General features: G+C 34.8%; 1 protein-coding gene and 1 pseudogene across 1 annotated transcript in view; one reads left to right on the top strand and one right to left on the bottom strand.

Annotated features, from left to right (window-relative positions):
- LOC138320434 (nucleolar complex protein 2 homolog) overlaps nt 1-8,096 on the bottom strand; it is a 51,705-nt gene extending 43,609 nt beyond the window's left edge. Inside the window, exons 1-12 of the mRNA XM_069263397.1 lie at nt 8,039-8,096; nt 6,864-6,974; nt 6,215-6,384; nt 4,759-4,904; nt 3,907-4,041; nt 3,213-3,324; nt 2,747-2,919; nt 2,181-2,291; nt 1,878-1,991; nt 1,201-1,389; nt 788-927; nt 142-253 (exon numbers count right to left, since the gene is read on the bottom strand). Of these exons, the coding sequence (XP_069119498.1) occupies nt 142-253; nt 788-927; nt 1,201-1,389; nt 1,878-1,991; nt 2,181-2,291; nt 2,747-2,919; nt 3,213-3,324; nt 3,907-4,041; nt 4,759-4,904; nt 6,215-6,384; nt 6,864-6,974; nt 8,039-8,079 (1,554 nt within the window). The 5' untranslated portion in view covers nt 8,080-8,096. The remainder of the gene's footprint in view (nt 1-141; nt 254-787; nt 928-1,200; nt 1,390-1,877; nt 1,992-2,180; nt 2,292-2,746; nt 2,920-3,212; nt 3,325-3,906; nt 4,042-4,758; nt 4,905-6,214; nt 6,385-6,863; nt 6,975-8,038) is intronic.
- Nucleotides 8,097-22,134: 14,038 nt separating this feature from the next.
- Nucleotides 22,135-24,374, top strand: LOC138317371 (cytidine deaminase-like; annotated as a pseudogene).
- The last annotated feature ends 1,005 nt before the right edge of the window (nt 24,375-25,379 follow it).

Here is a 25,379-nt window from a genome sequence, read left to right as displayed (position 1 = left end):
GTTATCACAAACAAAGCAAAGACATAAAAAATGTTACAGTTATCACAAACAAAGCAAAGACAAACAAATGTTACAGTTATCACAAACAAAGCAAAGACAAAAAAATGTCACCATTATTGTACAATTTGATGGCTGACATACCTCCAACAGAAACGGTAACACTGGGATAAATGTGCCGGTCGCCTGGGACAACGTTGTCATCAGTCGGCAACAGTGAAAACGCAACGGGTAAAACCGGGAGTTTGGAAGGAGTCTAAAGAAAAGTATTAACATTTGATCATTAGTTATGGTAAAACATAGACTTCAAGTATAAATATATTTCTGCTTAGTTTGTGTCTTTGAAATTTCTATTGTTCACAACTTTAAAGGTCACATAAAATCATATGTTATGAAGTCATACATTTGTATTGGCCTGCAAAAGGTTACAAAAACATGGAAGTCACACAAAACTCATAAGATTACATATGCTTAGAAAATCTGGGACTATATTTACAAAGAATGCTAACTGGTAAGCTTTAAATAAGATAAGGATGGTATGGGATTGAAAATTCTTGCTGCATCCATTTGCTCGTACTTAATGGATGTACTAAGAAAGATAACTCTTTCATACTCTCACTGATGAACTTATGCCCATTAAAAAAACATAAAATGTAAATAAATACCAAATCCAAGCGTCCTAAATAAAATATAACCCGAAGGTGGAGGGCTTGTGGTAATATGTCAGGACATCTTAACCACTCAACTAACTGTGGACCTACACATGATGACAGTTTGGAGTTAGACTTACTTGATTGTCCCTATGAGAGTCTGTGTGAGGGGGTATATGAGTGGCTCAAGTACTGGGTTGGGATGTGTAGCACTGAGGAGTCTGACCCATAGACCCAGACTGTGGATAAACTGCCAATTATAGACGGCCTGGCAGTTCTCCTGAAACAAACCCACATGGTTACAGTTTTGTTTCTAAATTAGAAATATAATAAAGTATGACTGTGACTTATAAAAGTATTAATTTCAAATATGTATTCTACAAAGAGAGCGATTTGTCAATTAAAAAATAACATATCAGTGTCTTTGCAAATTTCTTTTTATTTAGTCATTCATCTTTAGTAAAAGGTAAAGCAAGCCAGCAAGAGTAATATTTTTAACGTAAATGAAATATTCAAAATGAAGATGATAGGTTTGATGAGAATGCAGATTTACCTGTTTTTTTGTTGTAATTGCATTCCGTAAGTGTATTGCAAGCTGTCGAATGTAAATAAAAGTGTACTGATACGCCCGCACCATATCAATGGCAAAGATCTCCACCATGGACCGCTGCATGAAGTTGATCATCGGAAGCGATGTCGGGGATGTAAACTTACAGTTCTTCACATAGGCAATGTACATTTGCTGGAACAGAAACCAGAGCTTTGATTACTTGGGTCATCAATAAAGTCTAATTTTTGTAAACAATAAAAAAGTCTTTCAGGTTAATGAAAAATTGAAATATCATTCTTAATACCTAAAAGTAGTTGTCTGTGAGACATAAATATGTCCCCCACTTTCAAATATCAAAGCTGGACAGTATGGCATGGGACCAACATGGGTAACAGTATATAGTTTCATTTTATGATAGGGGCATAACACCTCGCAGTGATGGGTAGAAGGGGAGATAACTCTCACTTTGTCAACTTACCTTGTTCTTAAGCTATAGGGAGATAAATCTTTACATACAGGATATCTTACTGTTTAATCATGGACAACTTCAAAGGATGAAGCCATTTTGACGGATCAAAAGAGAGAGTCAACAATTTATGTGAAGATTTCCTGGTTGTTTGATTATTAAAGAAAACCATTCGAACTGTGACGTTATGGGCGGATAACTCTGAAAAGATTACCTTTACACACATGTCGTAGAGAGAAGTCTGCATGATGTGGACAAGTCGGATTATACAGAAGAAAGCCATGACACGAGTTGCTTCCTCTGCCGTACTCCACAGAGAAATCATTTTCTGAAAGGAAATTTCTACATTACAGTAACATTATCTTTAAACTTGTAATGGGGTAAATGCAAACAATCACCACAGAGAAGTTCTGTCAATTAGGTCTAAAATTGCCATAAGAAAGAGAAAGATTTGCATATGTATATGCATTATTCATTTACTATTACATGTGTCCAGGTAGAAGATATGAAATCTCACCTTGAGCATGACCTTGGCTACTTTTGGAAAACAGGAATAAAAGGCTACCAGTTTGTGTATATGTTTTAGGATCACATTTATCATGGTTGGCTCAGACAACTCGCTCACCAGCTAAAACAGAAAACAAATTCTCAATTAATTTACAAATAATACTGTGTCAAAACATTTACATTTAAGATTATTCAAGAACAAAAGCACAACTGATCAAAAAGAAGTACTGATAAACGGGACTTCCCTACATTGAGGTAAAGAACTATTGAAAGAATGTAACTAAAACTGTTGCCAGAGTGGCAGACTAATACCCCCTGCTTGGGCTAATTAGGCCTTTTAATTAGTAAGAACTCAATTAATGAGGGACATTAAAGAACCCTGTATAGTTTACTCAACTCCCCCTTTATATCAGAGTTCTGTGTACCAAATTTTATCATAATCTGTCCAGTATTTTAAGAGGAGATCATCGGACAAAGTCGTGACTACAGACAGACAGGTGGACAAACTATTCCAGTACACACCCCGATTAATTTGGGGGTTGTATTTACAAGATAATTGTGAAGTACAATACACACCTTCAATAAATAGGTCAGATATGTTTTGACCTCTACACGTATTTTCACCCATTTTTTGTTGTTGTTGGCGGGTACAATGGGTTTCTGTAGGTCGGTTATAGGGGGAAGCCCTATCACCTGGTGTAACGCTGGTGCCACCTGGGTCAGACAGACTCGTACAATGGCGTTAAACACTGAAATATCAAAAATATACTGTACAAAAGACATCATATGTGGGTATGTTCTTAAGGTAGTTTTATTTCCTTGGGAAAGTTTTAAGATAACGGGATAGAGTAGTAACATACCAACAACATGTCTTTGTAACAATAGATGTTGCATTAAGTTTTAAATTTCCTTAACATTACATTGAACAAACAAGAATTATTTTTTCATAATCTTCTTGAAGGCACAATTGTTTTGCCTTCATCTCTTCACCTGTAACTTAGGTATTTGCTATCCATTTTCAATCTCTCCATCTGTTACTTACCTGCACTTCCTTTGACGACATATTTATTCGCTTTCCCCTCTCCACCTGCCTGTAAGACTGCGGCCTTGAGTGCAGCGATCACTTCCTTGAGAACTGCCATAGTTGGTTTGGTCTACAAAATCAATTTAAAGTGCAATTATGCAATCATTTAGTTTTCATGACGTCTAATACTAAAGTGCCTTCTACCTGTTAGATCAGCGGAGCCTAATTTAGCCTCCTAGAGCAAGTCTCTGCCTTAACAGATACAGTCACACATGTCTACAAAGACACATATCCAAGTTACAAAGAAAGTGGTCACTAAACACAGGTCAAATAGTGTTGAAATTTGCTATTTTAAACCCCAAGAGAGTAGTCTTATTAAGCAAGTGGTTTTAAAATAAGGGCGATTACTTACACCGGATAATGCTACTTGTAAATATATCACATTTTGAAAAAAAAAAACCAATCATCAAACTCATTGAATTATGGAAATTGATTTTCACTACCTATATAATTTCCTTATTCATATCAACTAGGAAGGCTCTCTTTTGGTGTTCTTAGTCTTTGCACATCTGTGTTATTTGATTTAGACAATATTTAAATTTCCATTCACTGTAGACAGACACAGCCTTATAAGAGTAGTCTCCCTTAGTCCAATGATAAAGTGGCATTGATTTGATTCCATTTGCATGATATAATAATACATAACACTTACCTCCAAACTTCTGGACCAATTTTTTATCAGTCGAGGTGTCAATACTGTCCCCTTTCTTTTCTTCTTTCCTTCCTCTGCTGCATCTAAAGCATCATCCTCATCATCAGGGTCCTCTTCGCTGTCGTCACTGGCAACCTGCCCAACACAAATAACAGGTAAAACATAAATTACATGGAAGTTGCCATTGTTACAGCTGTTTATCTGTTTGTTTAGGCATGTGTTGGTCAAAAGCTGTTCACTGCCAATCACAAAATCAGGATAAAACAACAAGCTATACAGTAAACCAAGTTGTTTTCCGGCAAGATTAAATTACTAGCATTTCTCTAGAGATTAGAAATCACAAAATTTTATCGCCATGGAAAAGCATAGTATAGTAGAACCATTGGACTCTAAATTGCGAAATTAATTTTTTTTTTAAGTTGTATGGTCATCCTTGGACTCTAAATTGTGAAATTAATTTTTTTTTTAAAGTTGTATGGTCATCCTTGATAATTCAGGGATTACTATCACTGTCATTATATCTACCACTGGATTGTGTCATAAAAAACTGAAGGCTGGTCCTTTGATGTACAACACAAAAAACTGAATAATGGTACATTGTGTGGCTTTTATGTAGGACATCCCTCTCTCTGTAAACATTAAATGAAGTATCTGCAGGCCTGTGACTGGTCAGGTTTTTTTCTCCGCAGATGTCTTTAGTTTTACTCTGACATAATCCAGAGTAGATATTATAACAGTGCTAGTAACCCCGAGAGTATCGAGGATGTTTAAACGCAGATGACCTTTGTCTTCAAGTAGGTTATAAATAGAAACATGATATATGTACTGATGATATCTGATATCAGTGATTACCTCCAGTTTTTTTGGCAGCTTATGAACTCGTCCCTTTCCATCGTCCTCCTCATCACTTGAGTCATCCCCCTCTTCATCTGTGCTGTAATTGTCAAGGTCATTGAGGTCAAGTTTCTTCCCTTTCTTTTCATCTTCTTCTGAGGAATCTAAATATACCAAGATAAATTAAAACATGAATAATTTTAACTGATGAATACGCATTTAAATACTATTTGAATAAATGTCTTCGCATTTTTTAACATTATGATAATTTTTCTGACAAACTACAAAAAGTTGATTTGAAAAAAAATTCTGTTGCTTGCATTTCCTTATATCATATATAGAGTGTCTATATACCATACTTGTTTTGGACAGATTAACAAAATAAAGAGTGACCTTTTACCATAACAAAAGATCCCAGAGGGATCTTGGCGCCCACCAAAGAATGATCTATGTCTGACAATGGAAAGAGGGATCTTTTCCCTGCTTTTCAAACTTTTTCAAACATACTTCATATAAAATTTGATACAGATCGCTTCTGTACTTTCTAAGAAATAGCTGTACCAAACTTCAACAATGAAATCCAAGATTGCGGCTGGTAGGCCATCTTGTTGACAGACCAGTCTCAAAAGGCATTATGCACAACTAGGACCCAAGGGGAACCTACTCATGGAATTTGAGAGATCCCTTCAGCAATTTCTGAGAAATAGCAGTAACTATCAATATCCAAGATGGCTGCCTGGCGGCCATTTTGTTGACTGATCAGTCCCAAAACGCAATGTGCACAACTAGGGCCCTAGGGGAACCTACATATGAAATTTGTGAATAATCCCTTCAGTTCTTTCTGAGAAAAAGAGATCACAAACTTTACTATCAAAATCCAGGTGGCTGCCTGACAGCCATCTTGTTGACCAATTGGTCCCAAAAAATGCAATACGCACAACAAGGGCCAAGGGGAAACCTAGATATGAAATTTGAGAAAGATACCTTCAGTACTTTGTGAGAAATAGCGATAACAAACTTTAACTATCAAAATCCAAGATGGCCGCCTGACTGCCATCTTGTTGAGCAATTGGTCCCAAAATGCAATATGCACAACTAGGGCCCTAGGGGAACCTACATATGAAATTTGAGAAGGATCCCTTCAGTACTTTGTGAGAAATAGCGATAACAAACTTTAACTATCAAAATCCAAGATGGCCGCCTGACTGCCATCTTGTTGAGCAATTGGTCCCAAAATGCAATATGCACAACTAGGGCCCTAGGGGAACCTACATATGAAATTTGAGAAGGATCCCTTCCTTACTTCCTGAAGAAGAGCGATAACAAGGATTGCTAAAGGACGGACGGACGACAGACCACAGACGAAAAGCGATTTGAATAGCTGTCTATCTGATGATGGTGGGCTAAAAATCAAGACCTGATGTTTTCTTGATAAATTGTAGGTTGAAAGACACTGAGATTGTGTATAAGTTACCTTCATCTTCCTCATCGCTAGCATCATCTTCATCTTCTACACCTTCATTATCAGCAAAATCTAGTAATGACTTATCTTCATTTTTCAAAAATTTATAAAACTCAGGATCTAATTTTTCCAGTTTTTCCAGAGATTTCTTGTGTTTTGAGGCTGTCATTTCAGATTTTTTGCTGAAAAAAACAACAATAATAAAAAATTACAAAAAAAACAACAACATTAAGTTATAAATGATACATAACATTTTCAACAATATGTGTACTCCTTAGAAAAGAATGATAATGTTTTTTCTTTTTTTTACTGACACACCATACATCAATCTGCATGAAATTTGACACAAGTTTCTGGCTTGAAAATTGAAATTAAATGAAGGGATCCTTGAAAGGATCAAATCTGGACAAACTTTTTCGCAAAGTTATCGCACAAAATAAGCTATTATTCAATTTGCAAATAGAAATCAAATAGAGAAACATACAGAGTTATCTTATTTTCAGCATTTATTTAATTTGAGATAGGTAAGTGAAAATGTGGCCTCAGGAAGGTAAGGGGCGCTTATAGCAACAAGGGCAATAATGAGTTGAATAAATAAAGTATACAGAATTATTATGTTATATCATTACTTTTATCATATATTGATGACACAATTACCAACCTCTTTACAGCCTTCTTCTTTTTGGAAACTTTCGGTTTTGAGCTATCATCACTGCTGTCTGAATCAAATGCACTATTCATGAACTCATCCACACTCAAGTCCTTCAGTTTTCTAAAACAAATTAATAAGAAAGAGCAAACTGAGGTTATGACTATCGTTTACAGAGATTTATGGAACTCATGGACTCATGATTTTCCTGAGGTACTAACCAAAAGTTTGAGAACTCTATATATCTCTTTTTATTCTTTTAATTTTGAGAACTCTCTATCACTCTATTTCTTTAATTTGTACTCAAATTCATCACGTATATAGGGTTGGATACCGTTAAAAATGAAACAGTATATGATAGTGATTGACTCCCTTAAATCAATTGATCAATCAATTACTGATTTTCCTTTGACATCCGCCGGCACAACCTAGCATTGATGTAGCTTGTGAGTGTGAGGGTTATATTTTAATTACTGTCTTATTTTCTGAATCGGACCATCATTTCATGAGATGTCATATTTTTAATAAAAATTTACACCATTTCTTCTAAATTTTCCATCCTCACAGAAAAATGAGATGTTGTGAAATTTATTAAGCTTTACATTGGTGTTTCATTTGACTTGATAAGACAAGTATTTGTTGTAGAAAATTATTTTTATTCTTGGTTCATAAGCGCCTCGCATGGTGTTTAACAGTGAGACAGTGACAAATCCTAAAGCAAATAATATAAATTTATAACATAAACGTGTGTATCCCATGCATTTATAGTATATAGAGTGTTATTATATATTTATTATGGACAGAACGTCAAAATACAGTCAGTGATGGTACGAATGTTTCGGATCTGACAACCAGATTAGATATCACAATTTGATGTAATGACACCCTATCTAATTAGTCCTATTAACGCCAAGTACAAAATTAAGTCTTTACACTTTCGGTGGACTAGTAGAATCGAAAACAAGGATAATCGATTGATATAACAACGTTTTTCAAATATCAACAAAACCATGTGAATCGATCAGTGGACCGAGATGACCAGATGATGATAACCGATTATTTCGGTGAAAGTCAATATGGACACGAAGTTTGGGGAATAATCCATTGACCATTATACGTATAGATTTGATCTCCATACGATACTTTGGTGTGATTTGTTCCGACACAAGAATATCTCCACATATTACCTTTTCTTGGCTGCCATGCCTTTCACCATGTGCGCTGCCATTGCTGTGATGATGACACTTATTTTGCCAAATTTGATTGGCTGTTTAAAACGGCCCTATGCAAAAACGGCCCCAGTCAAAACGGTCCCACGTTTATATAGGCAGAGATATATATATATATGATCAATGGTGATACAAGACATTAAATCACTGTAATATTTTGTATATATAAACAGAGACTAAGATATAATATTATTAATGAATTATTAATTTCTCGTCGACTCTTCTTGTGCACTTGTTACGATGAATGCAACGACATGATTGCAAAAGGTTTCAAGATTCAAGATTTGTAAGTTACACTCTGGTACAATAATGTGTAACGCTGATGGCTGAACTTATTATACATGTACATGAAATATTAAGCATGACAGAATGGTTGTTTACTGATTTTTTTAAAAAATAAAATCTATTATTATTATTACAATAATTTGCACCATATTTAGGCCAAAAAATGTCTGTTAAGGGTTACCCGACCGACCCTAATTTTTTACCCCGACCCTAATTTCCCCCCACTTTTCTATGAAAAGGAAAATAATAAAAGTCGGGATTTCGATCTCAGACTCCGGTTCTGGCCATTACTTTAGAGTAAAAGACATTTAAAAAAAATCCGAACCTCGTTTGGAATATGCTTGTGAAGTTTGGAATTAATGCAATAGCTATATTTCTCTGGCAGACAGATTAGAAAAAAACAACTAGCCTAGAGTCAGCCAGAATTGGGACTGGTCTCCCTATATTTACAAGTCGACAAAGTTTATATTATGAAACAGGATGGGAAGCATTAAGCAACCGTCGAAATTAAAGAAAACTAACACTATTTTACAAAATACATAATAACCTTACTCCTTCCTATTTATATGACCCCATGTCTAATCCAGTACACACCGTAAGCAATTACAAATTTCCAAGAACCAGATTAGGCACTTTTGAGAAATCATTTATATATCATACAACAAAACTTTGGAATAATCTCGATATCCAAACACGTTCTTGTAATTCTATTTCAACTTTTAAAATCAAAGTTTCTTATAAAAAGGAATGTGCTCCCAATTTCTACTTATTCCGGTATAACAGAAAACTGAATATAAGTCATACGCGACTAAGGCATAAATGCAGTGTATTAAATTAATCCAATCCCCTCTATGTAGATGTTCCCAGGCCATAGAGACTGTTGAACACTATTTATTATTATGTCCATTATTTGTTGTCTCTAGAAACTTATTGATACACAAACTTTTACAAGACTTGAACTTGATTGATATATAACTGCAGATTTGTTATTTTTTGGCTCTGATGCATTGTCTGAAACAGATTACAAAATTTTATTTTCATGAGTTCGTGATATTCGCCATTCTAAACGCTTTGATTGCTGAATTGAATTATATTTACAAATCGTGGTCGGTTTGATACAGTAAAACGCGTCTGCACTCAGCAAGGAGCCCTTAGCTCGGATTAGCGATATATAGAGTAACAGTATGGTGCATACAAGAAGAAAGTCATTGAATTTTATGGTGCGGTATTTTTATGTATCGAATGCTTCAGCGGGGAAGTGTTATGCAGACGGCAGTTTTGTAATTTGTAACGTTGATCATCTAAATATATATGTATTTACACATTTAATAACTGACTAACCAGCAGTCGTAATTTTTCAATTCTGACACATATACATGTACTAAGAGTTACCTCAATGGATCCTATATATAGCAACTGTTGAATGTATGTATTACTATACTTTCCTGTACTTTGAACAAATGAGTATTTTTCTAATATTTGACATTTTATTCATTCAATGATGTTATTTACAAATTGATTCTGTATTTTTTAATACAGTAATATTATTTCATATAGACATGAGGATACAGAGAAATTTCATCATGCTAAAGCTAGTTTTGATACATTATCCAATCATCATTTTGTGTAATATTTGTGTCTAATCCCATTTTTATATAATGTGCAAATAAAATATGTTTAAATAGAAAAAAAAACAAAAAAACACACACACATTTTTTGTAACGGGGCCGTTTTGACTGAGCCCCTTATTTTAGTGGGGCCGTTCTGACTGGGGCCGTTTTTACAGTGAGTCCGTTTTAACTGGGATTCAGCTGAAACAGGCGAAAAGAGCCGAAGGACACACCTCCTTTTCAGCCAATCGGAATATACAATAACACTTTCCGATGATTGCCGATAGAAAGTTGTGTACATGATCTTGATTTGTACACACAGCTGAAGTCACACACACAACACATACGTGTAGCCATGGAAGACACAGGTAAGACTTAGGTTATATTGTGGACACATGCATGATGAAATTGAGGTAGAAATACCAACGTTTACAAACCTCAAACAGAGGGATTACACCTGTCTATTAATTAATTATGACCCATTTCAGTTGGTTTTATTCATTACAAAAAATGACAAATCTGAATTATTTTCAGAGTTTTGAACATAAATATAGGCATTCACCATCATGAAAATAACGATTTAAACATAAAATGTAACAATGGCAATATACATCATTGTACTTATAAGCTCTGTGGCAGTTGTTCAGGGTTGTCACATACCGGGTACTTGGTTATATTCCTATTTTCTATATAATATTGGGTCTTAATGATAGCTGCTGCATTTGATATACTGTAAATAGTGCTGTTTTAGAGAACCCAAATTTTACAACATATTTGAACATGGCAATTTAATTTAGATAAACTGATTATTGATGAATCGAAAAATATAGATAAAGTACATTGACATAGTACATAAAAAACTGGCCGGAACTGAAGTCTGAGATCAAAATCCCTACTTTTAATATTTTTTCGTAGAAAAGTGGAAAAAAAATTAGAGTCAGTGGTAAAAAATTAAGGTCGGTCGGGTAGGGCCTAACCCTAAACAGACATTTTGTTTTTTGGCCTTAGCAATTTTTTATACCTAAATTTCCAGTCTATTTTTCAGATTAAGTATAAAGATCGAGGTAAAAGAAAATTACTTAGGAATTGGATGTTATCAATTTGGCCATTAGAAAAGTGTTGAAAAATCATTTGATGTCAATTCCAGAAATTTTGTAAGTTTCAAACTAAGGGGAGATAATCTGGCAGTGTTATTATTAGGGAATTTCATTAAGATATATTTACATTTTCATTGCAGTCCCACTGTATCCTTAATTACCAAGCACAGTTCATTAGTCTGTGAAGTGCCATCCTCTTATTATGATGTCATTATCATTGTGATGTCACAATTGTTGTGCCAGCATCACTGAAGATGGCTGTTCAGATTGCTGTTCCATCTTTGACGATAATGAAAATTTATTCAATATAGATGTAAAATCACTTGGGATTTCATCCTAAAATTGTTATCAAATGTTTGTCTTTCAGTTGGCACTTGTTCAGTTGGTATATAGCCAATTAATTTATGAATTAATGCAAACTGGATAGAGATGAATTAAACACTAAGCACTAGCTCTTAAAAGCATTGTAAAAATTGAAAATACTGAAATAAGGTTGGTGTTGGCCTACACATGTCTACAATTTTATAATTTATGACTACTAGGTAGTTGAATGTGAGACATTTATACTTCCTGCAGTCATGCCTTTGATGCGCAATTCTTTGTATTTCAGCCAATTCAAAAGAAATATAGGGCTATTGTTCTATAACATATCTGATGATCTTTCCTAAATAGCTCTGTCACAGTTGCCATACAATTAAAGAGGTAGAAGGACTGGTACATATATTAATACTAAAATACCTTTCCCAATTTCATGTCTAGTCCGCCTGCCACATTCTTGAAACATGTCCGATAGTGATGCTAAGAAATTTTGAAGAGAATGTCAATACTACTACTCTTATAAGTCAAGTTGTTGATAAGATAAGACTAGGAATTTTCTCAGATTGTAAAACTGATGTCAACAGATGATTTCCATTGATGTTTGATTTACAATGTATATTTTAGATAAAATAGCACCCTGACAGTATACACTGGGTACTCGTGATATAGACAGAGTTGATGTTGTCCTAATAAATCATTTTATAGATATATGTATATATATACATAAAAAAACACAACTATAAAACAGTTTTTTCTCCCTAGCGCTTTCTCGGCTCATGCCGGTCTTCAGGGGTTTGAATTCTTTGTTAGGGAGAAAAAACTGTTTTATAGTTGTGTTTTTTTATGTATATGGAAACCATCACATGGACATTGTTCTTTTTTATTTGTATATATATATATATATATATATTTCTTTCATACCTACGGGTGTAATACTGGCTGGTCTAGGGCAATAAACTCATGCCGCCTGAGGCTGCATGTATTGCATGGCTACCCATGCAATAAAGCCTCGTGACGTCACAGCGTCAACAAAATTTCTATTTTCTAGGTAAAATTTTAACATTTTTTTTCACAAACTTGACTAGTTTTACTATAAAAGATGCAAACAATGGAATTTTTGTTGAAGATATCACGTTATTTTTCATGTATGAAAAATTGACCTCTAGCCGTGGATTTCTTCGAATTTATTTCAAAATGGCGGGATATTATAGTTGTAAAATTGCAATAAAGCATCGATGTATGAAAGAAAAAATACTCTTTCATAAGTGGATATGGAGGATAGGGATATTCTACCCTCGGGATCACAAAATGTTGCAAAACCCTCGGCAAGCCTCTGGTTTTACTACATTTTGTGACCCTCGGGTAGAATATCCCTATTCTTCATATCCACATATGAAAAAGTCTTATAATATACAATGTATGTCCTATTCTGTAAAGATGATGAATGTGTTGAGCAGATGTTGAAGGTATTTTATACACACAATGTATCAAAACAGTGTTGTCAATGTGGATCACAGGGACCTGGCACATAAAATTTTAACCAACAGTATACAAATATTTATTATGTATACTGTCAGTTCAAAAAAATCGTGCCAGGTCCCTGTGATGTAGACAGGATGTCTCCTGTGAACCAAGTATATATACCAGCACATTTGTACTAGACTCAGTTTTTTTTTGTATCAAGGATAAAACAATGTTCATGTATTTCATGACCTGGCTTTTTATATAAAGTAAGAAGACAGGTCTTTTTTCTGGCTGTATTGGGAAAGGACCAATTAATTCCTTGTAGTAACCTACAAATTTTTTAAATTTAACTAGAATTTGAAATAATTTTCGTTAGAAAGTAATCAGCTTATTATTAGACCCATAAAACCCCCACAAACAGTCATGGAAGGTGTATTTACAAATTTAAGGATTAAAATTGAAAATGGTTTTAGGGATACATACATGGATTGAAGAACACTATTGAAACAAGTTGAACATATATATCCCACCATGGCCATTTCTTCAAGGTTAACACAAGGTCACCTCATAGAATCATGTACAATGATTTCAAATCCTTGCTTTAGTTGTATTTGTTAAAACGAGTAATAAGTTGATAATGGATTATACTTTTCTTTTAACTTGTTTTATTAAATTCACTTCACATCTTTTTACGGATGTGTGACTACGCATAGGTTACACTCATACCTTATTATGACAAGGAATTGATATACATGTACTATAGCAAAATATTAGGATTAAAACAACTTCAAGTTAAACAATACTTGGTTGAAATAAGCATTAATATGCTCAAAATAAAATTTCATTTGCAGTCGAGATATAGGCTAATATGACTTAGCTTTCAGCATCATATTATCAAGTACTGATACTTAGGTGAAAGTCAATGTTGGTTATATGATTAATTCTGATAGCCAGTTTGCTTTGTCATTGAGATAATCATACTGGCTCTAGTTGTTGTAAATATCTGTGCTATGACCTTCCATCATGATATAGCATTAATAATTTATAATGCATGATGAGGATGTAGAACTGTTGTCTCATTGTCATTGTGATAAAGATAATAAGCAATTAAGATTTGTTTTCCTTTCATCCAGTACTGCATGAGTGTTTTTGAAAGTTCAGATAAAAACAAACTCTCCTTTTGTTGAATTTAGAACACTAAATTGGTAATATATAGGATGAGGATAGCTGGGTCTGGGATATATTAACTTAATAGAATGTATGTATTTTATGGGCAAAGTCTATTAAAGATGTCTGTCTAGTATGAAAACACAATCTGAATGTTACTTTGCATCTTGGTGTGAAGAGCCCTGAAGTTTTTTATCCTTTAAATATTGCATTAAACTCATATTTTTCTACACTTTTTCCCTCTAAAGTACATTACAACATCCAACATTTTCAAATGTTGTTGTTTTGCTATCTGATAACCAAAACAATCAGATGCATACATTTTAGAACAAGCCTTATCAGCGTTATAACTATTAAAGTGTTTGGCAGAGATTATTATCATGGTGAGGTGACCCAGGACATTGTTAGGTTTTGACTCGACTAGCGACCAGCAGAGTTCTTCAGTAGGTTATCTCCCCCTAGTTTGAATCTAGAATCAGACATGTAGTAGAGACAAAAATAATCAAGCCAAATTTTTGTGATTTTTTTCTCCTCAATATTTTAGAGACTGGTGGCCAGTGTAGTTTTGGACTAATATATAAGATGGGATGAGTGTGTATATGTACTATATCTAGGTGTTTACTAGAATACATAGAATACATAGAATAGGTGATAGGTTAGTTAGGCCTATCAACAGATAGATCCTTTTTATTTCCCTATATTAATGAAATTACAAACAAAAGCAATACAGTTTACATTTTGGAGTGCACCACCCGTATACTTCTGCCATTGTATTGTTTTCATGGTTTGACAATGAATGCATTACCGGGGTAACTGTCTGGTAATCTGTAATTCCCTGGCCCTCAGGTGGAACAGAAAGTCTGCGTACATGTTTATCTACCCTAGGTATGTTGTTTACCAAGGTAATAATGGACAGGTGAAGATCTGAAGTGATACCACATTAGGCCTAGGCAATTAACTTCTTCAGACATTGTTTACTCTATTACTGAGGCAGAACGGAAATCCATTGTATGTTATTGTCATTTGACCTTTTTTAAACATGTTGACCTGACTATGTTTACATTAAAAAATAGTCGTGACAGTAATGATTACACAGTTCTGCGCTGTAAAGTTACAAGTATGTCAAATCAGGTTACCAAACTCAGCACCATATAGAAGTCGTTATTTGAATTGTCTTGTCTTACAGTACATGTATACTGTAACAGGATCAACATCATTACATGTAGACTAGTGTCCAGACTGGGATTCGAACCTGAACCCTTCAACTACTAGCCGGGGCACTCTACCAATTGAGCTACCTTGTCACCAATGGTGGACCAATTCTAATACAATATGTATTACATACAGTTTACGTATTATAAACAGAACGACTTCTTCTAATTAAAGGAAAGTTCAAGGGTATTAAATTTTTATCAGTCGCATGCTGAGATGAAGGGCTATCAAAGTTGTGAAAACGAATGACCTTGACCTACTATTAAGGTCAAAGGGGTCAAATATTCTAAAATCTTGAATTTTAAACTTCTTCTTAAGTTCTACCAGTTTAATTTAGCTAACACTTGCTTGTCCATCCGAGATCCAACTTGCTTGTCCATCCGAGATCCAAGATGGTGGCCACACCCGCCATTTTGAAAATATATTTTTAACTTATTCTCAAGTTCTACCAGTGTGATTTTGCTGGAACTTGCTTGAAATGATACTGATACCGTTATTCGTCCGAAAACCAAGATGGCTACCATCAAGAAAACACAATTTGGACTTCTTCTAAAGTTCTATCCATGCTTTTTGACTGAAACTTGCAAGAAATGATTCTTACATGATCCCAGCCATGAGTTTTCATTAAAACAACTTCTTCTCAATAACCAAAAGGCCCAGGGTACTGATATTTGGCCTGTAGCATGCTGAGATGAAGTGCAACCAAGTTAGTTCAAATGCATGACTTTGACCTTCATTTAAAGTCACAGGGGTCAAATAGGCTAAAATACTTTAAACAACTTTTTGTGAATAATTAAGAGGCCTAGAGACCTGATATTGGGCCTGCAGCATGCTGGGATGAAGGACTACCAAGTTTGTTCAAATAAATGACCTTGATCCTCATTCAAGGTCATAGGGGTCATATAGGCTAAAATCTTTAAACCACTTCTTCTCAAGAACCGATAGGCTCAGGGTTCTCATATTGGGCCTGCAGCATTCTGGGATTTAGGGCTACAAAATGTGTTCAAATAAATGACCTTGACCTTCATTTGAAAATATTTAAACAACTTCTTGTGAATTACTAAGAGGCCTAGAGACCTGATGTGGTGTCCGTGACATGCTGGGATGTAGGCTTATTAAGTTTGTTCAAATGAATGACCTTGACCTTCATTTAAGGCCACAGGGGTAAAATAGGCTAAAATCCTTTAAACAAATTCTTGTGAATAACTAAGAGGCCTAGAGACCTGATATTGGGCCTGCCTGCAGCATGCTGGGATGAAGGACTACACAGTTTGTTCCAAAAAATCTTGACCTTAAAGTCTTTTAAACGACTTCTTCTCAAGAACGGAAAGGCCCAGCTGGGGTGAAGAGCTACCAAGTTTGTTCGATTGAATGACCATGAGCTTCATTCGAGGCCATGGGGTCAAAAAGGCTAAAAATGTTTAAACCACTTCTTCTCAAGAACCGAACGGCCCAGGATACTCATATTGAGCCTGCAGCATGCTGGGATGAGGGGCTACCAAGTTTGTTCAAATGAATGACCTTGACCTTCATTCAAGGTCACAGGGGTCATATAGGCTAAAATCTGGAAATAACTTTTTATGAATAACCTAGACCTGAAGACCTGATATTGTGCCTGTGACATGCTGGAAGGAAAGGGACTATGTTGTATTGTGCCAATAGTCAGATGACCGTTAAGGCCTATGGGTCTCTTGTTAATTTTTGGGTCGATCTAGAATCCAAGATGACCGCCACAGTCGCCATCTTGAAAACATATTTTGAACTTCTCTAGTTCTACCAGTGTGATCTGGCTGAAACTTGCCTGGAATGACCTTGATATGATCTTGACAAAGTGTTGTTACATCTCTGGTTGATTCCTGATCGAAGATGGCTACCATGACACCATATCTAATGAATTTCCTATATGGCTATTGCAAAGGTAGTCAGATGACTGTTTAGGCCCTTGAGCCTCTTGTCTATAGTTAATTTGAGGATAGCGTAGTAGTGTAAACTATATAATTGCCCAAGGCCATATACACTGGATTCAACTGTAAAAAAATATACAAAAATGATACTGTTTAGAATTGTTCAAGCAACGACAATACATACACAATCTCATGATCAGTAACCAAAACAACGATTGGCTTAAAAAGGTCAGGATGACTATTGTCATAGTGTTTGGTACGTCGTCAGTGCGCCGTGCGCCGTGCGTCAGTGGTAAGACAACGATAGGATTGGGTTGGGGCCCAGGATTGGTAAGGAGGGGCTTTAAAATCCTACTCCACCTTCATCATTGGATGGATTCATACCATTATTTAGTGTGCTGACAACATCATTTGGGACTGAGGACAATTATTTTCTATATAATGAGATAGGTCCGACCCCTAGGGGCTGAGGGGTGGGGCCCAAAGGGCAAATTTTTTAAATTTTAGCTCTTAAACGATCCTACACCTCCTTCATCCTTGATGGACTTCATCCATATTTAGTGTGTATTACATCTGTTGGGGCAAGGACAATTATTTTTTATATACGCTAACTGAGATAGGTCCGACCCCACTAGGGGGCTGAGGGGTGGGGCCCAAAAGGGCAAATTTTCTTAAATTTTAGCTTTTAAAATCCTAACTCCTCCTTCATCCTTGGATGGACTTCATCCATATTTTAGTATGAAAACATCATTGGGAGAAGGGCAATCATATTTTCTATATAAATGAGATAGATCCGACCCCTAGGGGCTGAGGGTTGGGGCGATAAAAGGGCAAATTTTCTTAATTTAAGCCTTTAAAATCCTACTCCTCCTTCATCCTTTGATGGATTTCATCCATATTTGGCCATAAAACATCATTTGGGAAAGACAATCATGCTTTTGTATAAATGAGCTTGGTCCGACCCCTAGGGGCTGAGGGGTGGGGGTCCCAAAAGGGCAAATTTCCTTAACTTTAAGCTTTAAAATCGCTACTAGTCATAGAGTTCTTGATGAATTGTAACCAAATTTGGTGTGAAACATCCTTGGGGAAGGGAAATAATATTTTATGTAAATTTTGGCCTGGTCCGACCCCTAGGGGCAGGAGGGGTGGGGCCCAATCAAAATAAGGTAAATCCTTTAAATTTTAGCTGAGCCTAAGATTTCGTCTCATTGTCAATGGCCACAAACATTGGTTTTGGAATTGATGGCCTTGTAACAACATGCACAACATTTTCGTAAAGATTTTGGTAATACCAATAGATGGTAAAACCGCTGCCCAATCTACCTGTCATAAGGTTCTACATGGAGTCTCAAAATCTTAAAAAAAAAATTGGAAGGGGAAGGGGTTTTAAATTGAGCACCTGCAAAAACATTTTTGTAAAGATTACCTATAAACCCTCCTTAGTGAGCTTATAGTGTCATTGGAGCTTGTTCCGTCGTCTCCGTAGTCGTACATTTCCTTTAAATCGGCTACTTGTAAGTTCATGTGCATGGAAACCAAATTTGGCCACAAACATCATTGGGGAGAAGGGGAACAGAACTTGTATAAATTTTGGCTCTGATTCCCCGGGGCAGGAGGGGCAGCTGGGCTCTATATGGGAAATAGAGGTAAATTCTATAAATCGCTACTTGTCCTAGAGTTCTGCACGTATTGTAACCAAATTTGGCCACAAACATCCTTAGGGGAAGGGAAACAGAACTTGGATAAGTTTTGGCTTTGATCCCCCGGGGGCAGGAGGGGCGGGGCCCAATAGGAGAAATGGAGGTAAATCCTTTAAATCGCTACTAGTCATAGAGTTCTGCAGGTATTGTAACCAAATTTGGCCACAAACACCCTGGGTGGAAGGGGAACAGAACTTGTTTAAAATTTTGCGGGGCTTAATAGGGGAAATAGAGGTAAATCCTATAAAACGCTACTTGTCCTAGAGTTTTGCTTGGATTGTGACCAAATTTGGCCATAAACATCCTTGGGGGAAGGAGAACAGAACTTTGGCTCTGACCCCCTGGGGGCAGGAGGGGTGGGGCCCAATAAGGGACTTAGAGGTTAATATTAAAATTCCTTCAGAAAAGAAACAATGAACCTGTATTCAGAACATTACTTGGCATTACAAACCAGGTGAGTGATACAGGCCCTCTGGGCCTCTTGTTTTTTTTAGATTTGAAATTTTTTTAATGGTAGCTAGCTTCCTTCTAGTGATTGATAGGCTTAATTCATACCCAGATATTTTGATTGAAAGAATTGTGATCAAGACAGCTGATAGAGGTGTATATTATAGAAATAAGTACAGGTTATTCCATTACGATCAACAACTATAACTGTCTTACAATGCAAATAGACTGGCCACCAGTCTTGATCTAGTATAATACTAACATCACAAAACTTGATATCTTTTGTCTCTTCAACCCGTTTGATTTTAGACCTAAGACCCCAGTTTTGAACCAGGGGCAGACAATCTAGAATGAGATTTCCTCTGAGAAAATTTAAAAAGATTTGTGGCCAGACTAGGTTGCAATCTGCATGGGATTGCTGCATCTACAGCATGATGGAGAGAGGTTTCAGAAGAAAGATATGTCATATCCATAGAAATGATTTTGATTTTACTTTGAATTTATTTTGGCCTTTTATTTCGGATTATTAATATACTAGCTTTATACCGTTTTTCCTCATTATGATTCCTCAAGCTAGCCACATGATCAAAAACCCTGATTTTGGTTCCACATCAACTCATAAGAGAGGGATGTCAGGATTACATTATTATAGAAACTGAACTTAAGCTTTTCGTTGTGATTGCTTTTAATAAGAACGTATGTTTTTTGAGAGTATACCTGTGGTGGATAGAAGGAGACGCGATAAAGGAAGTTTTTGTCAAGGTGATAGCGTGTAGACTTTCTTTGGACATTGTTTTATCGGCAGGTCATAAATGAGAATCCGAGCGTAAAAACAGGAAATAGAGCAAAGGCTTACCTTGAAAAGGAAATTACCAGACAAATTCAGAACATGGTACAGAGTGTTGGCCTAATAATCCCTTAGCTTTTAGATTTTACTTGAATCCCTTTTATTTCGGATTATTAATATACACTCTTTTTCCTCATTTAAAAGATATGTCAGAATTGTAAGTTTCGAAATAAGTTCATATAACTATGTTTTTTACACTGGGAATTAATTTTGGCAAAGGTTATGAATCTTTAATTTTTACCTTAAATGCAAACATAGTGACTGACTAATTTTGGCCTAAAAGCATACAACTCTCAATGTCTCAAGTTTAATTTGATTTTATTAATGTGGACTGAAATTTGATAAATACATACTTTTAAGTAGTGATTTTGAGTTGATTTTGTCAAATGTACAGAATTTCTGAATTTAATAAGCATGCATTCATTTATTAGGTCAAATAGGGTCCTCAACGACTTTCTCAAGGAACAAAAAAAAAAAAAAAAAAAAAAAAAAAAAAAACACAAAAAAAAAAAAAACAAAAAAACAAAAAAACAAAAAATCAACAACAGATTTTTGTACTGTAAATGCAATATTGCACCTTCAATATAATATTATATCTATGGAAATTGGCAATTTACCACCAAAATTCTTTCCTATTAAAGCAACATATGACTATTCAAAGGCTATCAAAATAGTTTGAAACCAGTGAGATAAAATGCAAAAGTATATATAAACATAAAATGCAAATACCACAAATTAGCCTTGTTTGTTTATTTTCTTTAGTATTCATGCATACATGGTGTTCAAGGTGATTTTGTTACGGGGTTTGGAAAAGTTCAAGGTCATTTCATAAACAGAATAGAAGTAAATTGTTAGTTTTCGATATATGTTTCATTCAATGAATAGGAAACTTCCTTGGCCATGTATTGAAAGTAAATATTGACTTCCCTATATATACTATCTGATATAAGATTGATTGAGAATTAGGTAATAGTTAGGATAAGACTGTTTATGTAACTGTGCCATGTATACATGTTCAACATGTAAAAAGATTACAGTATCAAGGCATGTAGTGCTATTAATCAACTATATATCTGTACCCAATCCAGATTCCTGTCAGAATACACTTCAATACCTGCATGGTTACAGAATGGGTATGGTTGTTAGTCTAGATCAACTAGACGCTTGATACTACGCATTCAAGAGTCTTGTCAAGCGGCATGTATTCAAATTGTCACCACTAGTATAGATGATCTACTATCAGTTTGGATGTAAACAAAATATCCTGTCAATAAGATTGATACAATGTTTATGAACAACTGATTGTTTTGCATCATCTAGACAGAGACATATATCCCGAAATAATGCGATTCAAGTAAAAAATATTCAAGCATTCATCCTGTAAAGGTTTCAGATTAAAAGGGAATTGTACGTATAGCAATAGAATGTGTTGATAGTAAAGCTATAGGATTAAGCAGGTCTGCTGTGTATGCTATACCCTTATTAACCGAGCCAAACTACCACATGTTTGGCAAATGCAACATAAAGAAAAACAATTACCACATGATCAAATATCTTAAAAGGTAAAATACATTACTGTAAAAATAATTTGGGTAGTTAGCTGTAGACAAAATTAACTTTACTCCACTTCTGCAGGTTTGGGTTCAGTCTACAACATAGCCCCACAAATGTTTTATATACTGATCACAGTAGAGGACACTTACAGGTTGGTCATAGTGATAACTTACTTCTCCAACTTTCATTAGAACAAGTTTATTTCCTATATAAATGGAAATCTCATTATAATCTTTGACTGTCTCTTTGATATAAAATTTATAACCATCATCATTACAATCTCAATGTAAATTTATCCTGTGTCATATCTCACACCACATGGGACACTTAGATTGGCAAAGTGGTAATATTTGTATGAGTGTAATTTAATTGTCATTATAATCTGTAGGAATGTGATATTGTTCAATAAATTATTTCATCCTTTTCCATCTATAAATATATGTAGTAACATGAGTCAGTTCAATAAATTTACATACATCATAATATACACTCATTTGCATGTTGGATAATATTATTTCCTATTGATTATAATACAAACAGTCAGTTACCATCAGTACATTTTTTACCTATTTTGGGAGTCTCTATTTTAAAGTAAAATATTGAGGTTCTAACCTAGAAAAAGAATGATTGAATCCATAAGATATATGACAGTGATCAGTTGATGTTTCCAAGTCATTAATGACATTGAAGTGGTCACATTTTGGATGTCATGTACTGCCTGATGTACATCACTTTGGCTTGGTTAGTTTATATTGACCCTGACAAGTGAATGTAAATACATGTACATGTATTGTATTTATCTTCATTTATTTATGTTTTTTTAATGTTATATTGCAGAAGATATCAAGAAAATGCTGCAAATGAGGTCACAGCAGTAAGAAGCAGGCATATTGTCCATATAGTAAATTTCCGAGTAGGAGCTGCTTTATTGTGTGACGACGGAACAATAATCACAGGTAACAACAAAACCAGAATGATTGTAACGACCTCACCTGACATTGATGCCGACCCCTCCATAGGCCATAGGGTGGCACCAACAACATTCAGTTTGACATCTTTTCTGCAATTTATATCGCTTGTAAATGACTTCTATATAAGTATCCCTACTGGTGTAGGATTCAAACTCGTACAAATACAGTATAACTTGTCTAAACCAGATTTCACTGGGATCGATGTACCAGACATACATACAATATATGTAATGTGGCTGACCAAAATAAATGATACAGGTCCTTTCGAGGCATCTTTTCTGTCTTTGTAGACTACTATGTATATTCACGTTACAGAAACAATTAATACCTACAAGAGTAGCAATATGCTTTGTGATACAGAAGCAGGAGATTACAATTTTCTGTCTATTTTCAGGTTGTAATGTAGAGAATGCCTCGTATGGATTGAGTATAAAATGTGCAGAAGCCGCTACAGCACTAGTTCAAGGCCGTCAAGTCTCCATGGGTTAATATTAGTCCATTCAAGGCAATCGCTGTTCACAGGTAACTTCAAGGTCATTAAAGGTTATTGGCTAAGTTTACTAGATAAAATGCAAGAGATCATTTAAAATCTCAGTGGATTCCTTCGGTCATTCAAAGCTTCAGGGATATAGGCCTATGTATCAAAAAAATGAAAAAAAAAAAAAACAGGGTCATTTAAGATTAAAAAAAGTCTTGAAATGAATGATCCTATCCTTCATGTAACTTGGTTAACCCTTTCACCACTATAGATAATAATGGACTTGTCCAGATCAATGCATGGTAGAGTTTAATAAAGTTACATAGGGGTGAAAGAGTTAAGTTAGCTTTAGAATAAATACTTGTGAAAACTAAAGAGATGAAAGAAATCAGAATCCAATGATTTTATGCAAATAAGCAGAATATTATGAAAATTGATATGCAAATAAGTCAAGGGAATTTCTATAATTTTATAGATGTATACATGTATATATTTCCTTATCAAATATATGCATGTAGATACATTCTTGATATTTGTTACATGGTACAAATGTTGATAACCGTGTGGTACTTTGATGTTGTAGTGACCTCAAGTCGTCCTTCATCGTTCCCTGTGGGGCCTGTCGTCAGTTTCTACTGGAGGTATAACTCATAAGTTGACTGCTGGATGATAGAATCTTTTTTTGGTTACATTCATTTGTTGGATGATAGAATCTTTTTTTGGTTAATATGTATTTGTTAGAAGATAGAATCTGTATTTGGTAACATGTATTTGCATAAAACTTGTAAAATATTGGAAATCGTCGATGATGAAATTTATTGTATGAAGTATAATTTTGTAAATATCATCAGTTGATATTTTTTTTTGTAAAATCATCATCTAGTTGAATATTAATAAAATGATTCATACTTTCCAAAGATAGATCAAGTTTAGTTGTAAGAAGGAGTTTTCAACCTTTTCTTAGATTCGACTAAATTGTCATAAGCCAGTATTCTTTTACAAGTTAACATAATATGCTGGTTAAAAAACTAAAATGTGACAGTAAAAGAAACATAACATTTTTGATGATCTTAAAGTAGCATGATGCATTGTATGTACACAGTTTGGCAAGAACTGGGATGTATACATGACCAAACCTGATAATTCCTACAAGTTGATGAAGACTGGTGATCTGCTTCCGTATGGATTTGCACCTGAATCTTTAGAGGAAGAGAGGATAAGTCAAACTGCTTGAACACTGGTTTGTAATATTTAATTCTCCAATAATCTACTCACTAAGGGCGGAAAGATCTTTACAATTTTGAATTTCTTGGTGGAACGATCTTCGCAGTTTTGAATTCTTTGGTTGAAAGATCTTTCCAATTGTGAATTTTTTGGTTGAAAGATTGATCTTTACAATTTGAATTCCTTTGTGGAACGATCTTTACAGTTTTGAATTCCTTGGTGGAATCATGACAACTAGCACAAGAATTGTGGAAAGGTTTCACACTTATAACAATGTATTATATGTATTTTAGATTGTGAACCAAAAAAATTCATTTTATTTCAGAAAAAGAATACAGTTTGGTGTTGAAAATGGTGTGCAGAATGCTTAGCTGGACATGTGGATCTGAAGTTTTACGAAGTATAGATTGGTTAAGACTTTAGCAGTTAGTCAAAACTATCAGAAGTCAGGTATAATACATATTACACTATAGTCAGTACCGTATCTAAGTCTGTGATCTTACCATTTGGAAAAAAAACCTATTCAGAATCATCATCATGTAATTGTGTAATGATTCTTGTATGTGATATGTAATGAACTTACTGATGAACTTAGTGTGGCAGCTATGGAATGACCCTAAGTTGTTGATTTTTAAAAATATGGCATATTGTATGGCATATGTGTCATGGGTATAACTTATTCCCCCTTGTAATTTGTAATGAACTGTTCCACTCTTAGCATATATATTGATAAGAAGAGTTCAAATATTTGTGATATGGGTTGGATGAAGCTCAATAGGAGTGAATCTCAATGGGGTGGCTGTCTATGGCAAAATAACTTTCCTGCAATTATTACATTTCTGTATACTTAAATGAGGCTTCATTAAATAGCTCTTTACTTGTTTACATTTTTTTAAAAGAAAATACCAAAATGCTAAAGTCAAAATTTATTATGAAAATCATTGTAAGTAAGCAGATTTTATGATAATTTTATTTATATATAGATGTAATAATGCAGGATGAAATACTCTTTACTTTGTCA

The sequence above is a fragment of the Argopecten irradians genome, chromosome 1 (assembly GCF_041381155.1).
Source record: "Argopecten irradians isolate NY chromosome 1, Ai_NY, whole genome shotgun sequence".
Classification (NCBI taxonomy): Eukaryota; Metazoa; Mollusca; class Bivalvia; order Pectinida; family Pectinidae; genus Argopecten; species Argopecten irradians.
Note: the sequence above shows the minus strand (reverse complement) of the source record. Positions and strands in the feature narration are given on the sequence as shown.